The 23,036-nt window shown below is 51.4% G+C and overlaps 8 protein-coding genes across 8 annotated transcripts; 4 read left to right on the forward strand and 4 right to left on the reverse strand.

Annotated features, from left to right (window-relative positions):
• Positions 1-382: 382 nt before the first annotated feature.
• On the forward strand, positions 383-1,597 carry PMZ80_008701 (uncharacterized protein; the record flags this gene model as incomplete). The annotated part of the gene is made up of 1 exon (XM_064877100.1): positions 383-1,597. The coding sequence occupies one exon, from the start codon at positions 383-385 to the stop codon at positions 1,595-1,597; it is 1,215 nt and encodes a 404-aa protein (XP_064727487.1).
• Positions 1,598-2,270: 673 nt separating this feature from the next.
• On the forward strand, positions 2,271-2,953 carry PMZ80_008702 (uncharacterized protein; the record flags this gene model as incomplete). Its single annotated transcript, XM_064877101.1, has 2 exons — positions 2,271-2,308; positions 2,359-2,953. The coding sequence occupies 2 exons, from the start codon at positions 2,271-2,273 to the stop codon at positions 2,951-2,953; spliced, it is 633 nt and encodes a 210-aa protein (XP_064727488.1).
• Positions 2,954-3,735: 782 nt separating this feature from the next.
• Positions 3,736-4,443, reverse strand: PMZ80_008703 (uncharacterized protein; the record flags this gene model as incomplete). The annotated part of the gene is made up of 1 exon (XM_064877102.1): positions 3,736-4,443. One exon carries the CDS (start codon positions 4,441-4,443, stop codon positions 3,736-3,738), a length of 708 nt encoding a protein of 235 aa, XP_064727489.1.
• A 261-nt stretch (positions 4,444-4,704) lies between these two features.
• PMZ80_008704 (uncharacterized protein) lies at positions 4,705-5,640 on the forward strand (the record flags this gene model as incomplete). Its single annotated transcript, XM_064877103.1, has 1 exon — positions 4,705-5,640. The coding sequence occupies one exon, from the start codon at positions 4,705-4,707 to the stop codon at positions 5,638-5,640; it is 936 nt and encodes a 311-aa protein (XP_064727490.1).
• A 1,777-nt stretch (positions 5,641-7,417) lies between these two features.
• Positions 7,418-11,916, forward strand: PMZ80_008705 (uncharacterized protein; the record flags this gene model as incomplete). Its single annotated transcript, XM_064877104.1, has 2 exons — positions 7,418-11,736; positions 11,787-11,916. The coding sequence occupies 2 exons, from the start codon at positions 7,418-7,420 to the stop codon at positions 11,914-11,916; spliced, it is 4,449 nt and encodes a 1,482-aa protein (XP_064727491.1).
• Positions 11,917-17,625: 5,709 nt separating this feature from the next.
• Positions 17,626-18,906, reverse strand: PMZ80_008706 (uncharacterized protein; the record flags this gene model as incomplete). Its single annotated transcript, XM_064877105.1, has 5 exons — positions 17,626-17,840; positions 17,890-17,976; positions 18,041-18,411; positions 18,462-18,784; positions 18,838-18,906. The coding sequence occupies 5 exons, from the start codon at positions 18,904-18,906 to the stop codon at positions 17,626-17,628; spliced, it is 1,065 nt and encodes a 354-aa protein (XP_064727492.1).
• A 589-nt stretch (positions 18,907-19,495) lies between these two features.
• PMZ80_008707 (uncharacterized protein) lies at positions 19,496-20,645 on the reverse strand (the record flags this gene model as incomplete). The annotated part of the gene is made up of 2 exons (XM_064877106.1): positions 19,496-20,272; positions 20,328-20,645. The coding sequence occupies 2 exons, from the start codon at positions 20,643-20,645 to the stop codon at positions 19,496-19,498; spliced, it is 1,095 nt and encodes a 364-aa protein (XP_064727493.1).
• A 935-nt stretch (positions 20,646-21,580) lies between these two features.
• PMZ80_008708 (uncharacterized protein) lies at positions 21,581-22,291 on the reverse strand (the record flags this gene model as incomplete). Its single annotated transcript, XM_064877107.1, has 1 exon — positions 21,581-22,291. The coding sequence occupies one exon, from the start codon at positions 22,289-22,291 to the stop codon at positions 21,581-21,583; it is 711 nt and encodes a 236-aa protein (XP_064727494.1).
• Positions 22,292-23,036: the final 745 nt, after the last annotated feature.

Below are 23,036 nucleotides of genomic sequence, written 5' to 3' on the forward strand. Positions count from 1 at the left end.
CCGCTTATTGTCGGGAGATTCCTTGTTCCTCCATCTTCGGATTTTCTATCCAATACTCCAGTTTCTCTTGCTAATATTCATCACCATATTCACTCCAACAAGCTCGGCCTGCTCACATGCCTCAACCACGAAGTGAAAACAAGGCAGGAACGTACCTACGATTGACACTGTTACCACAGATGAACGAACGATCCTTCCATTCCGCTTTCGCGCCTTGTGATCATAAACGGAGATGGCCCTTGTCCATGTTCATAAACTTTTCGCATTTCCTTTGTTATTTGGCCTGATGCAGCATTGAATACCCTCCCGCCCCCCTAACGTTGTATATTCTTAGTCAACAGAGCCATTCCTCGTTCCCCAAGGTTGCCGAAATTGTCATATCATGCCTGCCGCACGGGAACAGCCCACGGGCTTAGTGACGACTGCTATACAGCCACACCTCGAAGTCTCAACCCTCCCTCCGAAATCAGACCCTAATGTTGTCCTCGAGCGAGCCAGCCGCCCCGAGTACGAGCAGACATGGAGACTAAATTCCTCAGAATGGAAGGGGTTCCTCTCGGAACCCAGCTATCTCGATCGAGAGCAATACCTCCTCGGAGCAGAAGTAACACGAGAAGGTGGATCTACAGGCTGGATCCTCACTTCACCAGAGCTGCCCAAAACTGAAGATGGCTCACGACCTATTTTGGCCGCTTGCGAGACTACAAGGAAGCATGCTTATGTTGCAAAGGACGGCAAAATTGACAAGGTCATTAGCCATGGCATCGGTTCTGTATACTGTCGACCAGAATATCGTGGGAGAGGGTATGCCGGTAAAATGATTGAAGAACTTGGAAAGAAGCTCGAGACACACCAGCAGCTGAAAGAAGCCAAAGGCAGGTTCTCCGTACTTTACTCTGACATTGGCACAAAATTCTACGCAAAATATGGGTGGCACGCTTTTCCGAGCACCCATATCAACCTGAAGCCCATAGACAATGCGGGAGAACATCACCAACGACGAGCAGAGATCACACCACCTCCTCAGATCGAAGACCTCAAATACGAAGATCTAGCAGCGCTTCCTCTAACCCCAAACCTGGAACGGAAATTGGCGAAGATGTCCTCGGCCAATCCAAGCAAAACATTCGTTGCGTTCCGACCAGACCTACCAAATTTTCAATGGCACTTCATGCGAGAAGAGTTCCTAGCAGAAGCTCTTGGCCGTGAGAAACCACAAATCAAGGGTGCCATCGACCGAAAGACAGGCATTGCTCTTATCTGGGTGAGGACTTATAGTGAAGAGCCGTCCGGATGGCATCTGAATGTGCTGTATACACATATACCGGAGGACACTGTTCCCACAGACGAGAAGAAGAAGTCGCTATCAGCACTACTTCTCCGAGCACAATACGAGGCTCACGTGTGGGATATGGTGGCTGGTTTGGAGGTTTGGGATCCGAGCGAAGAGGTTGTGCTGGCGGCGAAAGCTATCGCGTATGGGAATGAAATTGAGGTATTCTCCCGAGATCAGGAGCACGTGTGCAGTTTAAAGTGGAATGGGTCGGAGGCGGACGATGTTGTTTGGCTTGCGAATGAGAGGTATTCATGGTGCTAGACCACTGTATTCTACATCTTGAGGTTGGCTTCCCGAAACTTTACATGCGAGGACTCTTTGGCGTGGCATGTTCTGAGCATTACCTAGGTAGACAGTGCGTGTTCAGTCACTGCACAACATGAGACAGATCAGAAATTTATATACAAAAATTCAATTCAGGAAAGGCTGAGTGGTTATTACTAGTATTAGAGAAGCGGAAAACTCGAATTTTATCGGTCATGCACCTTGCTGAGCTGAGCTATTTGTTACGGTCATTAGCAGGAGCGTGCTCCGCATAATGATGTCCGAGATGGCTAAGGAGCATATAATCTTGAGAGTGAGAAGCTGATAACGGAAGAGAACTGTCTGGCCATCCCTCTCAGTCCGCTCTCGAAGCGTGCAAGGAGTCGTGTGAGCGAATGGATGAAGTGGTATATACGGTGGTGTATAGATGCAAGATGCGACGTGCTCGAGAATGACGCAGGTGCTTCCGCCATCAGCGTCTATTCAAGGTTGCGAACGAATTGTTCCAATTTCAGTCCTCATCCTTCTATGCTTCGCGACTAATCCATTCCTCCAAAGAAACAAGTTCCACAGCACCCACATCCTACGTGTACGAAAGTGAAGCATTGAGAGCCGCCGACACCTCCTCCACGACTAGCTACTCACAACCACATCAACTCCCAAGCCCATCATGGCCTCGAGCTCAGGCAGCTCAACCCAACTCCTCTAGTGAGCCACCTACGCATCCACCTCTCCACACCCTACTAACCCCCTCCTAGCGCCTGCATAGCCCACGGCAACACAATCCTAACCGAACACACCACCCCCGGCACCTCCTCCACCAACGCCTCCTCCCTCGCCAGCGTAATCCTCCCCAAAATCCAACACAACACCCCCCAAAAACTAACCTACACCCACGACCGCCTCTTCGTCCACTACATCGCCGACTCCCCCTCCGCCCCCTCCACCTCCACCGCCAGCGCAGACGCAGACCTATCCAGCCATGCCGCACTCACATACCTCGTCATCGCGCCCAGCGAACTAGGCCGTCGCATCCCGTTCGCGTTCCTGCTAGATCTGAAGAAGAAGTATCTGGGCCAATTCCCGCCCGGCGACACGAATTACGGTGATTTGCCGGCGTATGGAACGGCGGCGTTCAATAGTACGTTGAAGAGCACGATGAGTACGTATAATACCTCGCCGCCTGCGGATTCACTTAATGCCGCGAGACGCGAGATCGATAGTGTGAAGGACATCATGACGGAGAATATCGAGAGGGTGTTGGAGCGGGGGAGAGGATTGATCTGTTGGTTGATAAGACGGATCGGTTGGGTGGGTCGGCGAGGGACTTTAGGGTTAGGAGTAGGGGGTTGAGGAGAAGGATGTGGTGGAAGAATGTGAAGTTGATGGTGTTGTTGGGGGTTGTGGTTGTGTTTTTGCTGTATTTGTTTATTGGGTTTGGGTGTGGGTTGCCGGGGTGGGGGAGGTGTGTTGGGGGTAGGAAGTAAGATGGTTCGAGTGTAGATATTGAGTTGGTCGATCGTCTAGGAGGTCAGGTGGGAAGAAGAACAGAAGCGAGTTAAGCTGGGGTGCCAGTTTGACGCAACGGTATCTGGGCAACTGCATTCGAGATGGCTTATGGTGTATAACAGGCTGGTCTACAAGCGAGTATAAGCAAGGAGCAATTGTTAGCGAATGTTTACGAGCAAGCGCTTCGCCCGATTGGGGCATCTATGAGAACAGAGAGATCTCAGACTCGATATGAGTTTACACCATTCCAGACCGTTGCACCTTTGACCGAAACGTCCTGTCCAGTCGAGATGTCAATGTGCTGACTGCCATGTCGGCTAAACACCACGCAAGTATGAGGAGCTCCTGCCCTACGCTCGACGCTTCTTTGCATGTCTGCTGCCCAGACAATTTCTCAGTAAATATGTCCAGCAAGTCAGTGAACCCACTCTATCTACTGAGTGGCGCACCACCAATTTGTGTTGGGTAATGTACAAGTGACAGGCAGGTGGAGTATGAGGAGCGGCTGGAGGGATGAAAAGTTTATATAAGTATTTATGTGTGCGGGAACGATCGAGGCAACGAGGTGCAAGGTAGATTTGGAAGGTAATGTATCAACTTAAAATGATATTCTAGGAACCCTCAACTCAACTCCGTGAGTCCTCGCTGCCGGGTGGTGCCTCCATCATGCGCTTCTTAGGGTTTCGAGGTTGCGTTTCAGCACTGGCGGTCTGCTGACTGGTTGATCCAGCACCTTGAGCTGCCTCCTTAGTTTGCTGACCCTCATCCTGCTTGACCTCCTCACCAGATTGCTTCGGCTTGTCATCCTTGGTATGACCCTCCATTGCGACTGACAGAATTTCCTCCTCGAAGTCCGGCAGGTACTCCCACCCAATGCCCGCCTCAGTCAACAGCTTACAGCTCTGACTATCCTGCACGAAAGTGCCTGGCTCCTTGGCACCGAACACGACTTTCCGTACTCCGCCTTCAGGATTGTGCTTCCGGGTGTTGATAATTCGTTGGACACACGGTAGATTTCCGGATAGGCGCTTTCCGCAGGGTTCGAGACTGGTGTATAATACTGTGTTGAGATCAGGTAATAGCTGAGACCCGAGGTCGTCCTTCGATACTGAGTGTTTAGAAGCTAGTTTGGTGAGAGCACACTGCTCGGCGTGGGTGTTCCCTTCTAGTTCGAGGGTGTAGCCTGTGCTTAGGACTTGTGATGGATTTGTTCCGCCGTGGGCGACGATGACGCAGCCGACGCGGAAATTCGTTGGTTTGGGTGGTGATTGCTTCGCTAGGTCTATTGTTTGACGTAGATATGATAGTGAGGTCTGTTTTGAGGGGGAAGTCATGCTCAATATGATTCCAGGAGTGATGTCGAACTAAAGGTGAGGACTTGCTTCATGTGGTGAGGTGAGCGTCAAGAAAGGAATGGAGCCGATGACGTAGCGCTTATCGTGTACTTTTGTCGACGCGTGAATCTCGAAAAAGACGCGTCTGTGCTCGGGACATTTTGGTGGTCTTCACAATATTCCGTGTCGTCGTACCACCGCTCTAGATCATCTCAAGCTCTCAATACCTGGTCTCCTTCCCACCCACTTCTCTATTACGCGATGCCTCGAAAAGCCAAACTCAGATCACCATCCCCTTCCTCAGACAGCGAAGCCAGCCAGGATGAAACGCTCATCCAACCCACCTCCGAGATAAATCCTTACGAAGTCCTCTCCCTCGACAAATCCGCTACAGCAGACCAGATTAAATCCGCATACCGGAAAGCAGCACTCAAACACCATCCTGATAAAGCCTCGCCGGAAGACAAGGATGAAGCTCACACAAAGTTCCAAGAGATCGCACTTGCATATGCTATACTCAGCGACGAACATCGGAGGAAACGCTATGATACTACTGGAAACACACAGGAGACGCTTGACGAGGACGACGACTTTGACTGGGTTGATTTCTTCCGGAGTCAGACGGAGCAGCTGGTGAGTGGAGATATGATTGAGAAGATCAAGCGCGAGTATCAAGGGAGCGAAGAGGAGAAGGCAGATGTACTGAAAGCATATGAGGAGCATGAGGGTGATATGGATGTGTTGTATGAGGTGATCATGTGCTCGAATGTAGTTGAGGATGATGAGAGGTTTCGGAAGATCATCGACGAGGCTATCGAGGAGGGAAAGGTTGAGAAGTATTCGAGGTATGCTAAGGAGACGAAGTCAAGTAGAAAGAAGAGGGTGCAGAAGGCTAAGGCTGAAGAAGCGGAGGCTATGGAGCTGGCGGAGGAGCTGGGGGTCAAGGATAAGTTGTTTGGAAACGGAACAAAGGGTGCAAACGGCAAGGCCGCAAAGGGTGGGAAGAAGAGTAAAGGTGGTGATGAGGATGCGCTGAAGGCACTTATCCAGCAGAGGCAGAAGGGTCGTGCTGAGGGTTTTCTGGACAACCTGGAAGCGAAGTATGGAGGCGGTGGGAAGAACAAACGGAAGATGGACGACGAGCCATCGGAGGAAGCGTTTCAGAAGAATGCTAAGAAGTCTAGACGGAAGGCTTGATGAGCTATCACGGGTTTGGGTGTCTTGGTTTGGTTGATACCTTGATTGGGTCGATACTTGGATCATTGTCTCATACTAGTATCTGACGAGCGAGGCGTAAGGTCTGATGGGACTCGCATTGGAATGGACAGCACGGCGCTGCAATACATAACTCCTGCAAGGCAAGCAGGCAACGACTATGCGCTAGCATAGGAGAAACTACATCTCGAGTCGCGTATCGAGGATCACTTGGAGGTTTTGACCATCAGTCCTCGATACCCGAAGGGCGCCATGCTTCTGACCTGCGACTTGAAACATGCCTGATATCGGGCTTTTGAATTTGGCTAAATAAGATATGATTTCGTGCTGAGTTGTTTGTTGCCGGAGGACTTTGAAACTGAAAAGGACGCTAGAACGTGGTTCTTATGCATGGAAGCACTTACCGTTCGCTAATACGTCGGCTGTGATGCCACATGTCTACCGGCCAGCAGATCGACGCTGCAAGTCCATCTCAAAGCTGTGACCAAATGGTTACAGTGAAATTGAAGGCGCAAACGGCATGGCCGTGGTGTACATGGTCAACTAAATGGTTCGCATCAGCATAGCACAAGGCATAACGGGTACTTGCAGGCGCGTTTGAAGCTCCGTAAATTGCAACCGGATTTAGGCCAACGGAGAACACGGGCAAGCTTGACCCCTGCACTTTCTCTTGGAGACGAGGCTATCTCCGTTTTGACTGGCTGGAGAGTATCCCTTGCATCAATCTCCTCTTCCCGAAGAGTCATCAATGCACATAGAATGCATACCATCATGCCACAAGCTGAGAAACAGTCACGCAAAGATCGCATTAGGCGTCCTCCAGGCACGCGAGATAATCGTGAACGAGTGGTCGAGAGAAGAGGTTTTGGATGGTCGCATGCTTTGATACTTCTTCGATGACCTCAACCTTGCAGAACAAACAATTTTTGTTGGAGAAGAAAATGAACGCAAATCGTCCTCTCCATCGTCAACCAATCGTAGTCTGTGTTCGTTGGCCTGAGGAATTCAACTAAGTAGTGACTCTTCCTAGATGCAAGTGCATTTGGCATGTGGCGTAAGACGAGGGGAAACAGACTGTGAAGAGAAGCACTTTTTGGAGGAAGAAAGCACAGAAGTAAAAAGAGTGACTGGGAGAACCATGAATCGTTAGCCTTAATAAGAGATGAGCCGTTGCCAAGCCTGACCCAGTCGCTGGAATTGGCTCTTAGGAGACTTTTTTCTACTGCTACTCCTCGCAACAATAGAACTTCTTCATCTCTATCTCATCCTCACCAATATCAAAGGTGAGATAATATTGGGTTCGGTATCGACTCGCTCTACCAACACCCTGTTTCAGTCACAAAGCAATTGTCGCTGCGACTTGTCGTATTCCAGAATATCGGCCAAGTCTGCGAATCTCCTCTCAATCGAAGACGCGGCTTCCCTTAATTGAGACAGTCGTCGCCACTAATACATCAACTTACCTCTGCTTCGTTCGCTGCTTGATCACCTGCGGGCTCAGGCGAGTACAGAGCACGATCAGACAAATTTAGTCTTGCGCCAGTGTCGAGAATTCACTTTCCTGCACCGCAGGCAGAAGTCGGAAAATCTTTAAGTCGACATAACACTCTCTGTCGATTGCACTTTCATCCTCGAAGATTCCAATCGTTGTGCCAATAGATAATTTCACCAGCTGGATTGACGTTGCTTGCGCAAACGAGATCCAAACTACATAACGATTCGATCAGCCTTTCCACTCTATGTATCTAGGCCTGAAAGAATGTCGACACAAAACATCAACCCTCCGATAAGTAACGCTCCTAGCGACGTTGTCAACGGAAGAAATCCTATTGTACCTGCTGTGCCAATGAACGGCAATTCCTCATTCTCGAACGATCACAAGCGAACTCCTTCAATGACGGTCACACCTGCTGGTACTACTAGCTACAATCCCAACGGTCCTCCACAAAACAAGGCCAACGTTCAGTTTGGGTCGCTGAACGGCGCAAATACAGGATCACCAGCCATGTCTACACCTCATTTGGCACATACACCGTCTGCGAGTCTGGGTGTCAACAACCTCACACCTCGCATGTCGTCCCCTTCTCCATCGCCTATTCCACAACCTGTTCAGGTCAGTGGAGGGCGACCTCCTTCTGGAATGGATGGTCCCAGGAATGGCATGACCTTTGGACAAATCGGCAACGACGGTCCAGATGTCAACGTACGTATTACCTCTGATCCTGGTAGCAAGATAGCTGACAAATTTATGCAGGGTATGACCCGATCCATGTCACAAATGCAGATGGGCCATGAGAGGCGTGGGTCTCAACAGTCCATGCATGGCAATATGCCAGGTCACGATGCTCCTGCTGGCCCCGGACGCGGCAACTACAACAACCGTGGAGGTCGAGGCGGATACGGTGGCCAGTACCCGAACAACATGCAATATACGCCCAACCAAACTTTCCGCCCAACTCCCAGCAATCGAGGCGGCTATCAGGGACGAGGTGGTCACAATAACATGCACTACCAGAATTCACCTTCGATGGCCCACCGACAGCCTATGGTGAACCCTGGTACACCCCAGATGGGCCACATGCAGATGCACGGAATGCAACCAAACCCATATGGTTATCAACAATACCCGGTAAATAAAGGCCCCTTTTCTTCTTCTGATGCCGTTCGAGGCAAGCCGAACCGAGGCACTATACGCGGAAGAGGCGGCAAGAAATCCAACAGTCAAAAGTTCAATGGCAAGCAGAGTATCCCCAGCATGGATCCTGCTTCCGACAACTTTGTTGGTTTCGAAATGGTTGTCGACCCCTCGCGCATTGTGTCTTGCCCGGCTATTGCTTTCCCTGATCTTTCCCCTGAAAGTGGTAACTTTGAAACTTTTCTAACCGTGAATACTCAGGCCGCATACGGACAAGTCCCAATCGCTGCTGACCCCAGCATTTCCTACAATGCTCAGCAATACCAGGCCTATGGCTACCCAGGCCAGTACCAACAATACCCACCGCAGTCTCCGAGACCTCCATACCAGCAACCGGGCTACGGCGGACAAGGCATGCAACCACAATACAGCAACCAGGGTCAGATGCCACCATCTATGTCTAGACAGTCCTCGCAGATGTCTACCACCGACCGACCTGCTTCCAGCATAGGTCAGACTCCGCAAACTCCTGCCGCTGCTCTTCATCATGCTTCCGCGAGAACGCCCAGTGTGTCTGGTGAGAAGAGCTTCATTCCTCCTACTAAGAAGAGCTCAGCTATTGTCATCAAGAACGCTGCGGGTGAGGTTGTCGATTTTAGCAAAAAGGGGACCACACCAGCACCGGCGCCAGCTGTGCCTGCGACTATCTCTACTCCTACTGCCCCTACTCCTCCAAGCCGAACAGGTAGTGCCGTTAGTGCTGCACACTCACGAACCGAAAGCACGAGTGTGAAGACTGAGCAGGACAAGGACGAGAGGAAGAAGGCAATGCAAGAAGCTGTCGCACGAAAGATTGCTGAAGAGAAAGAGCAAGAGAATGAGAAGCTCCGGAAGGCCAAGGAGGCTGAAGACCAGAAGGCACAAATTGAAGCTGAAAAGGCCGCAGCTGCCGAGCGCGAAGCCGCCGAGAAGAAGGCCGAAGCTGAACGACTCGAGAAGGAAGCTCAAGAAGCTAAAGAAGCCGAAGAGAAAGCAAAGGCTGCCGAGGAAGAGAAGGCAAAGAGCGTCGCTACTCCTCCAGCTCCCGAAACCAGCAACGAGGATGACGAGTTCGAGCGTATGGTGGCTGAGATGGAGCGCGAGACCGCCGAGAGAGAAGCAGAGGAGGCTCGCAAAGAAGAGGCATACCAGAAAAAGAAGGCAGCCGAGAAAGAAGCCCAGCGTATCAAGGAGAAGGAGGAAGAGGCCGCATACGAGGCCAACATGAAAGAACTTGAGCGCAAGGCCGAAGAAGAGGAGTTGGCCAAGGAGAGAAAGCGAGCTGAAGGTACTTCATCCGACGAAGACTCGAAGAAGATGTTCGCTGCTCTCAAGGGCGGAGATGCTGGTACGTCCGCAGATGAAAGCGCAGCTGCGACACCTGGCGAAAGCGGCACACAGACCCCAATGTCAGACGTGTCGATGCCACCTCCTGCGAAGAGACTTGGTCCTTCCAACCGAGGCAAGGCTGCCGAACTTACCCTGGACACAAAGAAGATGGCCGAGCCACCGGAGCCAAGTGCTACCCTCAAGGCTCTGACTTCAGCTCGCAAGCTCGAAGACCCAACCAAGGTCTCGTACCCAGATGGCATTGTCTCCCCAAACCCTGCACTCAACACCAATGCTCCAGCAGATCGCAAGTTCAAGTACAACAAGGAATTCTTGCTACAATTCCAGAATGTGTTCAAGGAGAAGCCTTCTCTGGATTGGGATCAGAAGCTTGCCGCAGCTCTGGGCTCAGACGACTCGGCTCGCCCACAGACAGCGCGTACGCCATCCACGATGGGAGGCCGCAGCGCATCCAGCAGAGGTCCTCCAGCTGGCTTTGGTGCTATGGGTCAATTCGCTGGTCCAATGGGTCGAACCCTCCCGACCGGTACCACATCAGAGCAGCGCTTTGCAGCTTCCAATGCCGCTGGACGCGGCGCTCCCGCCAATCCATTTGCTATGGGTCGGCCTGGTTCCATGGGTCCACCAATGGGCCGGACGCCATCCAACAACCCGATGGGAGGCTTTCCAGGATCCCCCAGAGTTGGTGGTGCCAGCCGTGGTGGGTCCCGTGCTGATAGCAAGAGGACCAACAAGCATGGCCACAAGCAAGAAGCTGAGCAGAACAAATCCATGCCTCTCACCGCCGGCATGCAAGTCGGCACGCTCGAGACTACTGCGACTGGCTGGAAACCACGAAGTGTTGGTGCAACTGGTCCACAAGCATCTGTTGGAATGGATGGCTACATGGAAGCTGATGTCGTGCAGCGAAAGGTGAAAGCTGCGCTGAACAAGATGACACCTGAGAAGTTCGATCGAATCTCTGACGGCATTTTAGAGATTGCGGCTCAATCCAAGCAAGAGTCAGATGGTCGTACACTGCGACAAGTTATTCAGCTTGTCTTTGAGAAGGCAACTGATGAAGCTCACTGGGCCCCCATGTACGCCAAGTTCTGCTTCAAGATGTTGTCAAACATGAGCAATGAGATCAAGGACGAAGGCATTAAGGATAAGAATGGCAACATCGTTGCCGGCGGTAACCTATTCCGCAAGTATCTTCTCAACCGATGCCAGGAAGAGTTCGAGAAAGGCTGGAAGATCAATCTACCAACCAACAAGGATGGTGTCACAGAAGAGGCCGCCATGTTGACGGACGAGTACTACATCGCTGCAGCTGCCAAGCGACGAGGTCTCGGTCTTGTGAGGTTTATTGGTGAGCTGTTCAAGCTTGGTATGCTCACGGAGCGAATCATGCACGAGTGTGTCAAGAAACTGCTCGACTACGAAGGCACACCTGAGGAAGCCGAAGTCGAAAGCTTGAGTGGTCTGCTCAGAACGATTGGTAAGCAGCTCGATAGTCCCGAAAGCAAAGCTGCCGGTCGTATGGACGCGTACTTCGAGCGCATCAACCAGACTGTCGCACTGCCAGATCTGCCATCACGTCTCAGATTCATGCTGCTAGACATTGTTGACCTGAGAAAGGCTGGCTGGCAAGACAAGTCAACCGACAAAGGTCCAAAGACCATCCAACAGATTCACGAAGAGGCCGAGGCAGCCAAGGCAGCACAGGAGATGCAGAGACTCGCATCTCAAGCCAACCGCGGTGGAGGTGGCGGACGTATGGCTATGGGCCGTGGTGACGCCAGAGGCTTCTCCAACCAATACGGTCAGGTACCGCCGCCAGACAACAGCAACAGAGTCGGTGTTGACGACCTTCGACGACTGGGCGGAAGACCTCGACCACAGGCCTCGGCACCAAGCTCCTCGTTCGGACCATCTGGACTTGGAGCTCGAACTAACAGTGGTCGACGTGGTCTTGGACCAGCTCTTCGGCCTGATGATAGTGCCAACACCAGCAGAACTGGCACACCACCAGCTTCGTCCAAGAAGGACGAAAGCAGCACAAATGCGTTCAGGTAAGAAATTTCCACACCACCAATTGAGACCAAAGCTAACAGTATTACAGTGCATTAGCAGCCCTAGAAGGCGCAGACGGCCCCACCTCACCACCATCGAACCCATCCTCTCCTCCCACACAGAAGTCACAAACCCTTGAGCGCGAACGATCAAGATCACCAGAAAAGAAAGCCACTTGAGCGATCTGATCGTTCAACTTGTACATTATCCTTTCGACATTCTACACGATACAAGTAATTAATCAAGAGCCGCTTGTGGGGATGATTCTACGATTCTCAGGGGACGAGGTGACTTGTCTTTCATGGCAAGATGGTTGGTGAGATGGTGTTGCATGTGATACCCGGCAGACGACAATTTGGCCGTCTGTCACCACAAAATGATGTTGTCGTGTTTTACCACAGCATAGCGCGACGGGGATTTACTACTGCCTTTCTAGACTGTGTTCATATTGGCGCTGGCGCATGATCGGAGTTCAATTGATACAGATGAGTACTCTATTTGAGATGGCATCCGATGTACCAACAGATTGAGAGAGGAATATGCGATGGTGGAATTCGGATATTGTCTAATCATGTCATTGTCTGATTGATAGACTTGCTGAGTGAGGAGAAGTGGTGCAGCGCAGAGAGAGGGAGTCGAGGCGATCGAGCTTGAGCGTTGTCTTAAAGATGGATGGTTGTGGCATTGCGGAGGTGTCTGTCGATGCTCGAACGACCCACCGAGCGTCTGCCTGCACATCAGCATGCTTTCGACATCACTGTCTCAGGGGAAGACCAGCCTATGGCGCCACATACATACATGCGTGGAGAAGTAATTCAAGCTGCGGAATGAATATTTCAAGTTCAAAAATGCTGTTCGTCTGTTCGTCTTTGCTCTTTTTCGGGGTTGAAATTTAGTTCAGGAGACAACCTCCCTCGTGACTTGCTGACGGTCTCACTCTCAAGAACGAAGGGAGCCTCGGCAATTCCTTGGTAAATCGATGTCTATTTGTCGTTGACTGATCTGTACAAGAGCACCTTCTTCATGAGGCAGTTACATGGCATCTACAAAACGAAAACACATCTGCACCAGTGCAAGTCCTGCATTTGACAATCCGATCAGCTGCGTTGGCAGGGAGTACTCGGTAGCGTGTCTTGCTGTTCAGATACCGGCTAGCCTGCGTCAGACTAATAGAGAGATTCAGATTCAGATTCAGATTCAGCCGCATACTGACTACGGTAGGATCATCTACATATCTCTCCTCATCTCCCTCCGTCTCGTGACAGCTGTGCCGCACGGCACGGCTGCGGCGCAGTACGTAAAGTACAGTCAAGGCAATCGCTCGCTCGCTTGCTCCTACCCTGTCTTCCGCGGATCTCAACTCAGGTCTACGTTACTGTCTGTAGTGGTGCCTTCTCGAATGGGAATATGCCAGGTCTGCGACGGGACTATGTCAGGCGCATGGTTTCCGGACGTGAGGTGCAGTGAGCTGATGTGCATTGATTGCTCGGTTCCGCCGTTGTGGTAGCGAACTTGTTCTGACGTGTTGATTGGCAGGCACTGCGGGTGAGATCGGACTACAGTATGCATGCATGCATAGACTACATCTGTGTCGGCGCCTTGCAGTTTCTGGTCTGGGAAGGTACTGGTGTTCACTCGATTATGGTGGGAATGTACACAATATGTACAATACCGAGCTGCGGCATCTCGTGAGGCCAGGTGAGTGAGGTCTATGGATACGAGACGGCGGTACAGCGTACAGTGCATAGGATGGCCGTCATGCATGCAAAGATCGCCTGTCGGAACATAAGGTGATGTCGTGGGAGGTGTTGATTGGAGTGGAGGATAGGTCTGCGGATTATATGCAAGATAGACTCTGGGGTGGACTGGCTGCCTGCCTACCTATATAGGAAGCTACTCCATGAGCCGCAAAAGAGAATCTATTTGCATGATTCGATGCCTGCGTCGCGAAGGAAAGGATCTGTCACGGGTAATATGGAATGGTCCATATTGTCTCGTTCACTATGCCACACGGCCGGCCATTGACGCTCGGGCCGGCTGCATGGTCGTCCCGTTATTGTTGCTGCTGCCCACACGTTTTGAGCCGCAAAATGGAATGAGCTCAGGGATACGAAACAAAACGAAACTCAGAAGACGGACAATGTGCACTGCTCATGATTTATGAGGCTGGGGTTCTGCCGGCTCCTGGTGCCTTCCGAGAACGGCGAATGCAAGGCAAAGCGACTTATCGGGTGGATTGGCACTGCTGGTGGCCGTGCGGCTCAGCGGAATGGGTCTGAAACACGAGGAAGACCCTGCGCGGGTACATGTCGATGGGACGAAGTAAACGTGGTTGGAAGGATCACTTTGAGAGACTGTATTTTAGGTGCAAATGTTGTGGCTGAGAGTATGTCGCGAGGGCAAGGTCTGATGAGCCTTCTCGATACATGTTAGGTGCCGTAGATAATGGACCACTGTACAGAGATCTTGGCTACACCCATCCATAGTCGTAGTCTTGTATGAAATGGTCCAGTCGCCTTCCCTACACGGAAAGAGGCTGCTCCTGTTAAGCTAGTTTTTCTTTCCTGATCTGACCAGAGTAGACACAATACTCCTTGCTGCGTCCAAGATTGTTCCGCTTTCGGGTACTTCTGCGACACAGGCGAAATTTCCCAAAACACGACGCTCCTTTCGTGTGCCATGAATCAACTTCAGCAGCCAGGCAATCTATACCTGCTGATTCTCTCCCACCGAGCACTTCTCTCCATGCTGTCTGCTCAACCAACCTCAGCACACCGTGCTTGTAAACGATGCAGGTAGTCGAGTCGATATGGGTCCAGTCTTCTAGGTGTACAGCTAGCTGCACAGCATGGAATCTTCTGAAGACTGCCAATAGACCCAGATGCGGTTTGACCACAGACAGAGCCCTTCTGTCATCTTTAAACATGCATGTAGCTCGGCCCAGGCATGTTCTGGTCGAGATGCGTCTCTTTCTGTTGCATGTCCAAGCTCACAATAATACCCACCCATATCATATTCTTACAAAGCTCAATCAGCTCATTCTGCTTTAGCCCCCGCAACAACCGGCTTCACAGCACCTACACCAACCTTCTCACTCTTCAAGCTCTCGTCCACATTCTCATCCTGCGCATTAACCTCGAGAAAGTGGTAGAGGACAATTAGGAGCATTGAGGCGCTGCCGAGGAAGAGGGCGAGGGTGTAGAGTTGGGAGTCGGATATCATTTTGGCGTATTAGTGTGTTGCAACAGTGAGACGGAAGCTTGGTTGGTCTTGTGTGGATCTGGGCAATGAGGAGTGCTGTTCGTTTGTCGTGTGCAAGTAATGTTTGGCCTGAGAAGGCAGTGCGATCAAGCAGGTCTCTTTTTATTCGGAATGCTATTATCCGACGTAGGAGCAGTGGTAGCAACGACGAAGCGGATCTGTCTTATATACTGGACTTGCTGCGTGAGAGGTTGAAATGCTCTATCTCGGTTGCGAATGGGTAGAGTGTCGGGGATGTGTTGAGAACTGGTTCAGGCAGTGGGAAACGTGAGGATGGTTTGTTCGGAGGTGCAGTTGCAGAGACTTTCTTGGAGGCTTTTTACGTTGGAATGTATACTGTGATCGTGTTTCGAGAGTTCATCGTAAAGGAAGAGTGAGATGTGTTCCGAGTACGAGGAAACTAAGTTACAAGGCTGGAATTCGGGAAAGCATATGCAGAACAAGGCTGAAGGTGGAAGATCGCCGTTGGTTACACAAAACTAATGCTCGATTAACGGCAGGAACGAGATAGGTCTATTCGTCTAGACTCGGTCGTTGGCTCCCTATGACATCCATCGCCCACACGCTGATACAAGAGCGCCGAATGTCCACAGCGCTTCCTTCTCTTGCTCAGCCAACTCTGCAAGCATTCTGCCTGCGTCCACTTCTCCCGATCGACTTTCATGGCTTTGATGTTGAGGCTCGTGTGCTCAAGGTAGCGGTCGATGTCGATCACCTGTGCTGGAACTTGCGGTCTCCGCGCAAGCCCATCCCTAGCCCATGCCTATGAGCATATATGCCGCATGAATGTTCCGTCTGCTTGCTTGCTCTGCTGACATTCCTCCGGGTCTGTGGTGCGTGAGGGAACTATCTCTGCGTTCCCATACTATCAGCCTGTCCCACACTGGAGCTATACTGGCTGCTCGACCTGACCTTGCAGGACAAATCCCATGACACATGATTGTTTGCGAACGGTTGTCGGATTCCTCTCACGTCTTCTTGTCACCGTCTTTTGAGCAATCTGCCGGCGAAGATCGCGTCTCGTCTGTTGAAGTCCTGATTAGTGAGTATAGCGCCATGGTAGATTGTGTAGCTTACACTCCATCTGGTTCATGCGCATCGTTCAAAAACCGCTCCATCACAAGAGAGCTGGCCTGTGATTGTCGAGGCGACGTCCTTTGACTTCTCGAGTGTATGGCATCGGTCAAGTAAGGTGTTACACCCACTTGTTTGGATGAGCCGGGTCTGGCCACTCGGTCCGTGCCGTCGGGCTTCGACCTCAAGGCTTCAGCGGCATGCTCAAGATCTGCTATGCGAGAGTCCAATAGTTGTAGATATGATGAAGGTATCGATCTGTCTTCGGCTGACTGTGTCGTGCGTCTCGAATTCGAACTAGGCCTCGAAGCCTGACTTGATGACATTCTTGGACAGTCTTGACAGGTCAAGACGGCGGTTGTGGCGGTCTCGAAGGGTCTTTGACAATTCTGGCACCTAACGGCGATTGTGGTGGTGTTCCTATCTGCCATGATATCGTGATTGGTAATCCGGATCCTTCGCCTCAACTAACCGAACACATTGGATTCTGAACATGCGACAGACTGTATATATCAAGGTTGGTACGGAAGAACGCCATCATGACATCGGGTGACCAACAGGGAAGGCACCATCAATCGGGCAAGTGCACAAGAGACAAAAATTGCTTGTAATCAGCAACTTAGACACGGGCCTCAAAGACTCGGCAAAGGATAGAAGCCCGCGCGTATCTAGCCCTCTCTGTGCATAAACTCATCTGGGAAGGAAGTGGTAACTCCAACCGCGTGGGAGGATTACCATCATCGTGGCCAAGCCACGTGGGAAAGGAGACGAGAGTTTCAAGCCATGTTTCGTGGCCTTCGCGAAGCGACAAAACCGATAGGACAGGCGTCCCGTAGCCTCAACGGTCTTCCACGTCGAAAATCATCCGCATGCGAACGCTTGTCGGCATCTGGCAGTCGCCTTACGCCAGGGCCGCCAGCGAAAGGAGCTCAGATGGATTTTAGGACAAGAAGGAAAAGCTTGGGGTGAAGGAATTTGCGAGGCGGGAATGGTAGTCCGAGACGGTGAGTGCTAGAAAGATTTGGGTAATTTAAGCTGGCGCTTGCTGCAAAGGGTAGGCGCACCAGGTCGAATATCTTGGCGGTCTTGAAAACCGTCAAAGAAGGCCTAGATCGCTTCCTGTTATTAGACCTCATTCCTAGTCGGGTGAATGCTCGATCTGCTTTGACTAAGCGGCAAAAACGCGCTGGATTGATGATATACAGAGTACAATTTGGTTTCTGAGCCTTTAGTTGAGCGCTTCTGTACTGACTGATGTTGTTAACCCGCCGCCGTGCTGTCTACGTATCGTTGGGCGCTCGCGGCCTGCTTATCCTAGTGGACGTCTTGCGAACAGGTGCAGGAGTATGTCTCAAAGCTACAAACGCAAAACCATGATCTCCATCGCTGTGCCGCGCACCAAGGAGCGAGGCACCCTGCACTTGCCGAACGAAGCGACACTTAACCTAGCGGAATAGCGATACAACAATCCACCGCCAATCTGGTTTCGAGACGCGAAAAAGATACCGAGGAAGAGAGTGTGGAATGGCATCTTGCCTTTATGGAGTTCAGAACTAGACTGAGGTTGGATTCACCTGGTTTGCGACCCTCTGCACAGCTGGTTCTTTACCAAGCAGCCAGCCAAAGCCGTTAATCTGTTCTTTGCGGAATTGAGCACTGGCTTTCAGGAAAGGGAAGAAGCCCCAGTGCCCGTGTGGTTGTCCCTGGTACGCTTCGACTCTGACTTTGACGCCGCAATCTTTTTCGAGCATGGTTGCGTAGATCAGACCTGGCAACGACTGTCAGATGAGGCACAATCAGTTTCATGGGAATCATACCTTCGTCTCGGAGCGGGTCCATGCCGTCAATCTGGAAGAACGCAGGTGGTAGACCTTCGTGACCTCTCGGGTGGGCAATCACAGTGTCTGTATTAGGTAAGTACATGGTTGTTGCCTTCCGACATAGGCAGGCACGAGGAAGCAAACTTACACAATTCATGGTCGTTCTCGTCTGGTTGATAGCCATTCATGAACATGTCGATCGCGGCAATAGGCAGAACGGGAACATCGTTGTTCTGCTCATAAGATAGCCATTTGTCCTTGTACTTCTCTGGAATCCATTGTCCACCTCCGACGGCTGGGATCGCCAGATACTGGCCGGTCAAGGGTGGTGACAAACCCTCATCTCGGGCCAAATGTGCCAGTACAGCTGTTATGTTGCCGCCGGCTGAAGTACCTCCAATGATGAAGCCTTGCGAGGGATCTGCCTTCAACGACTTCACGTTTGCAGCTGCCCATTTGAGGGCATCCCAGCTATCGTTTGGAGCGGCTGGGAACTTGTGCTCCGGTGCCAATCGATAGCTGAATGACTGTGTCAGGACGAGATCCCGGTCAGACAGGATACAACTTACGATGCCGAAACACAGACAGCACCAAACGCCTGGACCATGTTCCTGCAGGTCTGCTCCTCTCCTTCCGGGGCACCAATACAGAATCCGCCGCCATGGTACATCACAATCAATGGGCACCCAGCGCTCGGTGGTTCGGTAGGCTGATACACCTTGACTCGCATCTTCGTGCCTTCTCGATTTGTGTAGTGATCATCATACTGCTTGATGTCCGATGGAGGATCTCCGAGCATCTTCGCAAGCTGGACATTGCGTCTGTCTGCGAATTCTTTGAATGATTGTAGGTCGCTGTAGTCTACTGCGGGGATGTCATTGTTCTTTATGAACTGTATATTGAATCAGCAGGGTTGCTGGTCTGAGAGACCTGTTACTCGCTTGCCTCGTCTAGCTCAGGGTCTATCGTGCCCAGCTTCAGGATTTCTTCCTTGGTCTCATAGGGGTACGGCATCTTGGCGTGGTTCAATATTCGTCGATGTTAAACTGTGAGGTTCTGTGTTTCGACTGAAGCTGCTCCGGCTACTGATATACTTACTGCAATTCCCTCCGATCTGAACTACTTTTAATTAGCACAATAATCACAAACGACAAATGGAGTAATCGGCCGCCTTACATCCGGACCAAAGTTACATACTGCGAGAAGACTGAACCTCGGCATGCACGAAGTGGGATGTTGTGGACTCGAGCCCACCGTTCTCTAATACTAGCGGAGTTTTAGCATGTCAGTATCAATAAGTATCGCGCTTGCTTCATGCATCTGGTGGATACAGGTCAACGAAGTCCAGTACCAGTGGTGCCTTCCTTCAAGCCTGGAGGACAGAACGTACAATCTCCACAGCTGCGCAGCCAGCATTACGTGTACGAATCTATAGGTCTTTAGAAAGGGGTTTAATGAGATGCGACGAACAATTGGCGCTCAAGAAAGTTTGTATTATTCATTGTCTACCGTTCGTCTGGTAGTGTGGCTGTTCTGTAGATGCTGTCTGAAGAACCTCGCCAATTTGCGCTCAACGAGCTCTGTTTTGTTTCGAACCATCCACTCATGCACCGAAAGCCTTGTCATAGTCGGTCAAGGTAAATCTGTACTTGACCTTGTTGTTCTTGACTCTATCAACGGCCTCGGCACATCCTTCTGCAGAGATTGGGATGGTCTCAACCATAGGTTGAATCTTCCTCTCAGCGGCCAACTTCAACATGGCCAAGCACTCAGGTCTGTTACCAATGTGGGATGCACCGATCGACGAACCGTTGGGCATGAACTGCTGTGGCTTGATAGCTGGAAGAGCCTCATCTGGCAGACCAACCTGGTGGAATTGGCAGTTGACCTTGAGGATAGAGAGGTAGCTGTCAATGTCGAAGGTGTGGGTCATGTCGGCCGTGTTGAGGACGAAATCGAACTTGAATGCCAATGGGCTGGCCCAGTCCTTATCGCCATTGGTGACGAAGTGCTTGGCACCAAGCTTCAAGGCGTCGTCCTTCTTGTGTGGGGAGTGGGAGATGACTGTAACTTCTGCACCCAAGGCGGTCGCCCACAAGACTGCGAAGTGGCCTAGACCTCCGAGACCAACAATGGCCACCTCTTTGCCGGGACCAACGCCTGCCCGCACCAGTGGTGAGTACACCGTCAGACCCGCGCACAGCATGGGAGCCGCGAGATGCGACGGGATCTCGTCAGGAATAGGGAAGACGAAGTATTCGTGAGCTCGAATGTGAGAAGCGTAGCCTCCCTGTGAAACAGTCTCTTCTGGGTCTTCACTCTTGGGGTATGGGGCACCATAGGTATCAACCATGTGAGGGCAGTAGTTCTCGTTGTCAGCCTAGTGGTTGATCAGTATACAATGGCACACAGCTTCGAGAGAAGACTGTTCTCACCTTGCAGTTTTGGCACTTTAGGCACGACCAGATTTGAGCACCGACACCAGCTCGGTCACCCTCCTTGAGTGTAGTGACCTTCGATCCAACCTTTACGACCTTGCCAACAACCTCGTGGCCGACACAGATTGGTGTTGGAGCATCACCCCATCCTCCTGTGATAGTGTGAACATCAGAGCCGCAAACACCACAGCATTCGATCTTGATATCGACATCATTGTCACCGAACTTCTTTGGCTTGAATTCCTGCTTCTTGAAATCCTTGTACTTCCCCAACTCGTTGATCATGAAACCTTCGAACTTGTCTGGGTAAGGCATGATTGCGGTGTTCGGTAGATTGTTTTGTGGTAGGACAAGGTATCTGAAGTGGTTGCTATTGTTTATTCAGTGAAGTGCGTAGAATGTTGCGAGAGAGGTGCAATGTTAACGGGTAAGTAGAAGCTGCCACTGCTGCGCAAAAAATCTACCAGGACATCATGACGTGGGCTGGCTGCTTCGCCGGAACGTGTATCGGAATCGGAAAGTGTGTATGGCTCATGGCCCGCCATGCCCACGCGGTTGCGACGAGGGGCACTTCGGAGCCAGGATGTCATGCATTTCCATCTCACATTTCGTGACGTTTTGTGCCTGAATACTTCAATGAAGTACCAATGACGATCCAGTAAACTTTGGTCTGACTCCAGAATCCCGGAAGAGCTTGCGTTGCAGGCACTTTTTGAGATTGGTGAGTTTCAACGTCCCTGCGAGCGTCGTGCGGATGCTCGAAGAGCATGTACTCGTACACATTGTGTCAACAGACGAAGAAGACGACAGAAGTACACCCGACCGCAGTTTCTCGCCTGCCTAACCAAAATGATCCCGGAAATTGCACACCGACCAATCGTAGCTCCTCCACTGTTGACTTCAGCTGTTCGCTTCCTCAACCTCTTCAAATCCTCATCGAGAGAAACATCATGCACTTTTGAAAACAGAGTTCGCGATACTCTCTGTGACGCAATGTTTACAGTCGTAGATCCACTTGTGACACACTAGTTGCATGATGATTGGTACGGAGCGTAGCTAAGCTCGATAATCGCACGCAGCAGTTTCCGTGGCTGCCGGAGGGCGGGCACTACCAGCTTTCAGGCCTCAGGGGGAACGCGAACGTCAGGCATCAATGCAGGGGCGCAACGTTCGTTCTGGAGGCCATGGCAACAGACGCCTCCTAGAACCCGCTACTGCTCACGTGCTGTTTTGCAGCACGAGCCATCATCTCACTTGCGCCAATTCTTGATAACCCCTTTCAACGCATCCTCAACCCCCCCTTTGTTGCTTGCCCGATATGGAGCTGGATTGACATCCCAGACATTGCAGTCTTCCGGATGAAGTAGGCATATGGACCAGTTGGGCATGGGTCTTCTGCTCCTGTTGGCTTTTCCAAGTGCTTCCCAATTCTGTCGCATTTCGGTCCTCGTCGTATGCGAAACCGCATGTCCCGTCCATGCCAGATCCCTATTTGTGCTCTGAAGAGGGCCCAACCAACGATAAATAGCCATTATCAGCCAAATTTGACGGCGACCGGAGCTGTCTGGCGCCAATGACTCCCTTGCTTGAAACATAAAACGTGTCTTACATCCCCTCGTGTAGCATGACTGTTTGCATTTTCCCAGATATTCCGGGTCGCCAAAGTCTCGTCGAGATTCCGAGATACAGGGCGGTCCTTTCACACCAGGTGGCAGCTTCTGAGTGTTGATGCAGGAACGACAAAATCTGCTCAGCAAGTAAGGATCCGACAGTCTGATGTGTGAGCATATGGGGAAATCGATGTTTGATAATGCTGCAGCGACATCCTTAACGCCGAACACCTCTTTGTAGGCCGGACTACCACTCGCTGTCTTTTCGCTGTAATTAGGCGCAGGCGCTTGCAGTATCGCAATTTTCGTAACCAGCAACGAAGCAGCATTCTCACTATCAAGATCTGCCATCGATGTGCCCTTCTCAGGCCGCCCGGCCACTGACCTGTTTCTTATGGTTTCCCTGCATCGAGAGCAGGATTCGATGCTTTCGGACCGGAAAGGTGCTTCATGACCAGCCTTAATGGTCTTCAACGTCCTTTGGTAACCCAGGTGCTTGTGTGCACATAGCCATACCTGCCTGCAATCCCGGTCGGCAGGCACGAGTTTTCTTTCGGCCGAAGGAAACGAGGCCTTTGGATGCAGGTCTTTACATAGTCCACAGACAAGGCGATCAAGCTGCGCTGGATCCTGGTCCCTTTCGCTCATGCAGAGCCATTCGAACTTGTCATCGCCCGATAAGTAGAACGACGGGAGGCCGAACAGATGATAAAACCTGGCGCAAGATTGTCGAAGGGCCACCTCGCTGCTTGGACTTAAATACTTTTGAAGTCCCAGCAATACTTCCGTCGGAAGTGATAAGAAGCCCGCCTCGACATCGTTGAACACTGTCCTTTGTGACGAGCTCGTATTTGCATGGCTGTAGATAGAAGGGTTCAACCTTCGAGGGGCCTTGTCATCGAGGTTAGTATCCTCCGTGAACGTAAGCCTAGAGATAAGTTGTTCATCCGAGGGCGTCAGAGATAGAGTCTTCTTGTGGCCCGATTCGCCGTGTTCTGCATCGACGGCGATAGACTTCGTTCGTGACAGCTTACGTTTGAAGCGTCCAAGCATCGTAACAGGATTCGAGGTCAGCCTCTTCACACGCCGAGGCTTG

The sequence above is a fragment of the Knufia obscura genome, assembly GCF_036327395.1.
Source record: "Knufia obscura strain CCFEE 5817 isolate CBS 148926 chromosome Unknown scaffold_11, whole genome shotgun sequence".
Taxonomy (NCBI): Eukaryota; Fungi; Ascomycota; class Eurotiomycetes; order Chaetothyriales; family Trichomeriaceae; genus Knufia; species Knufia obscura.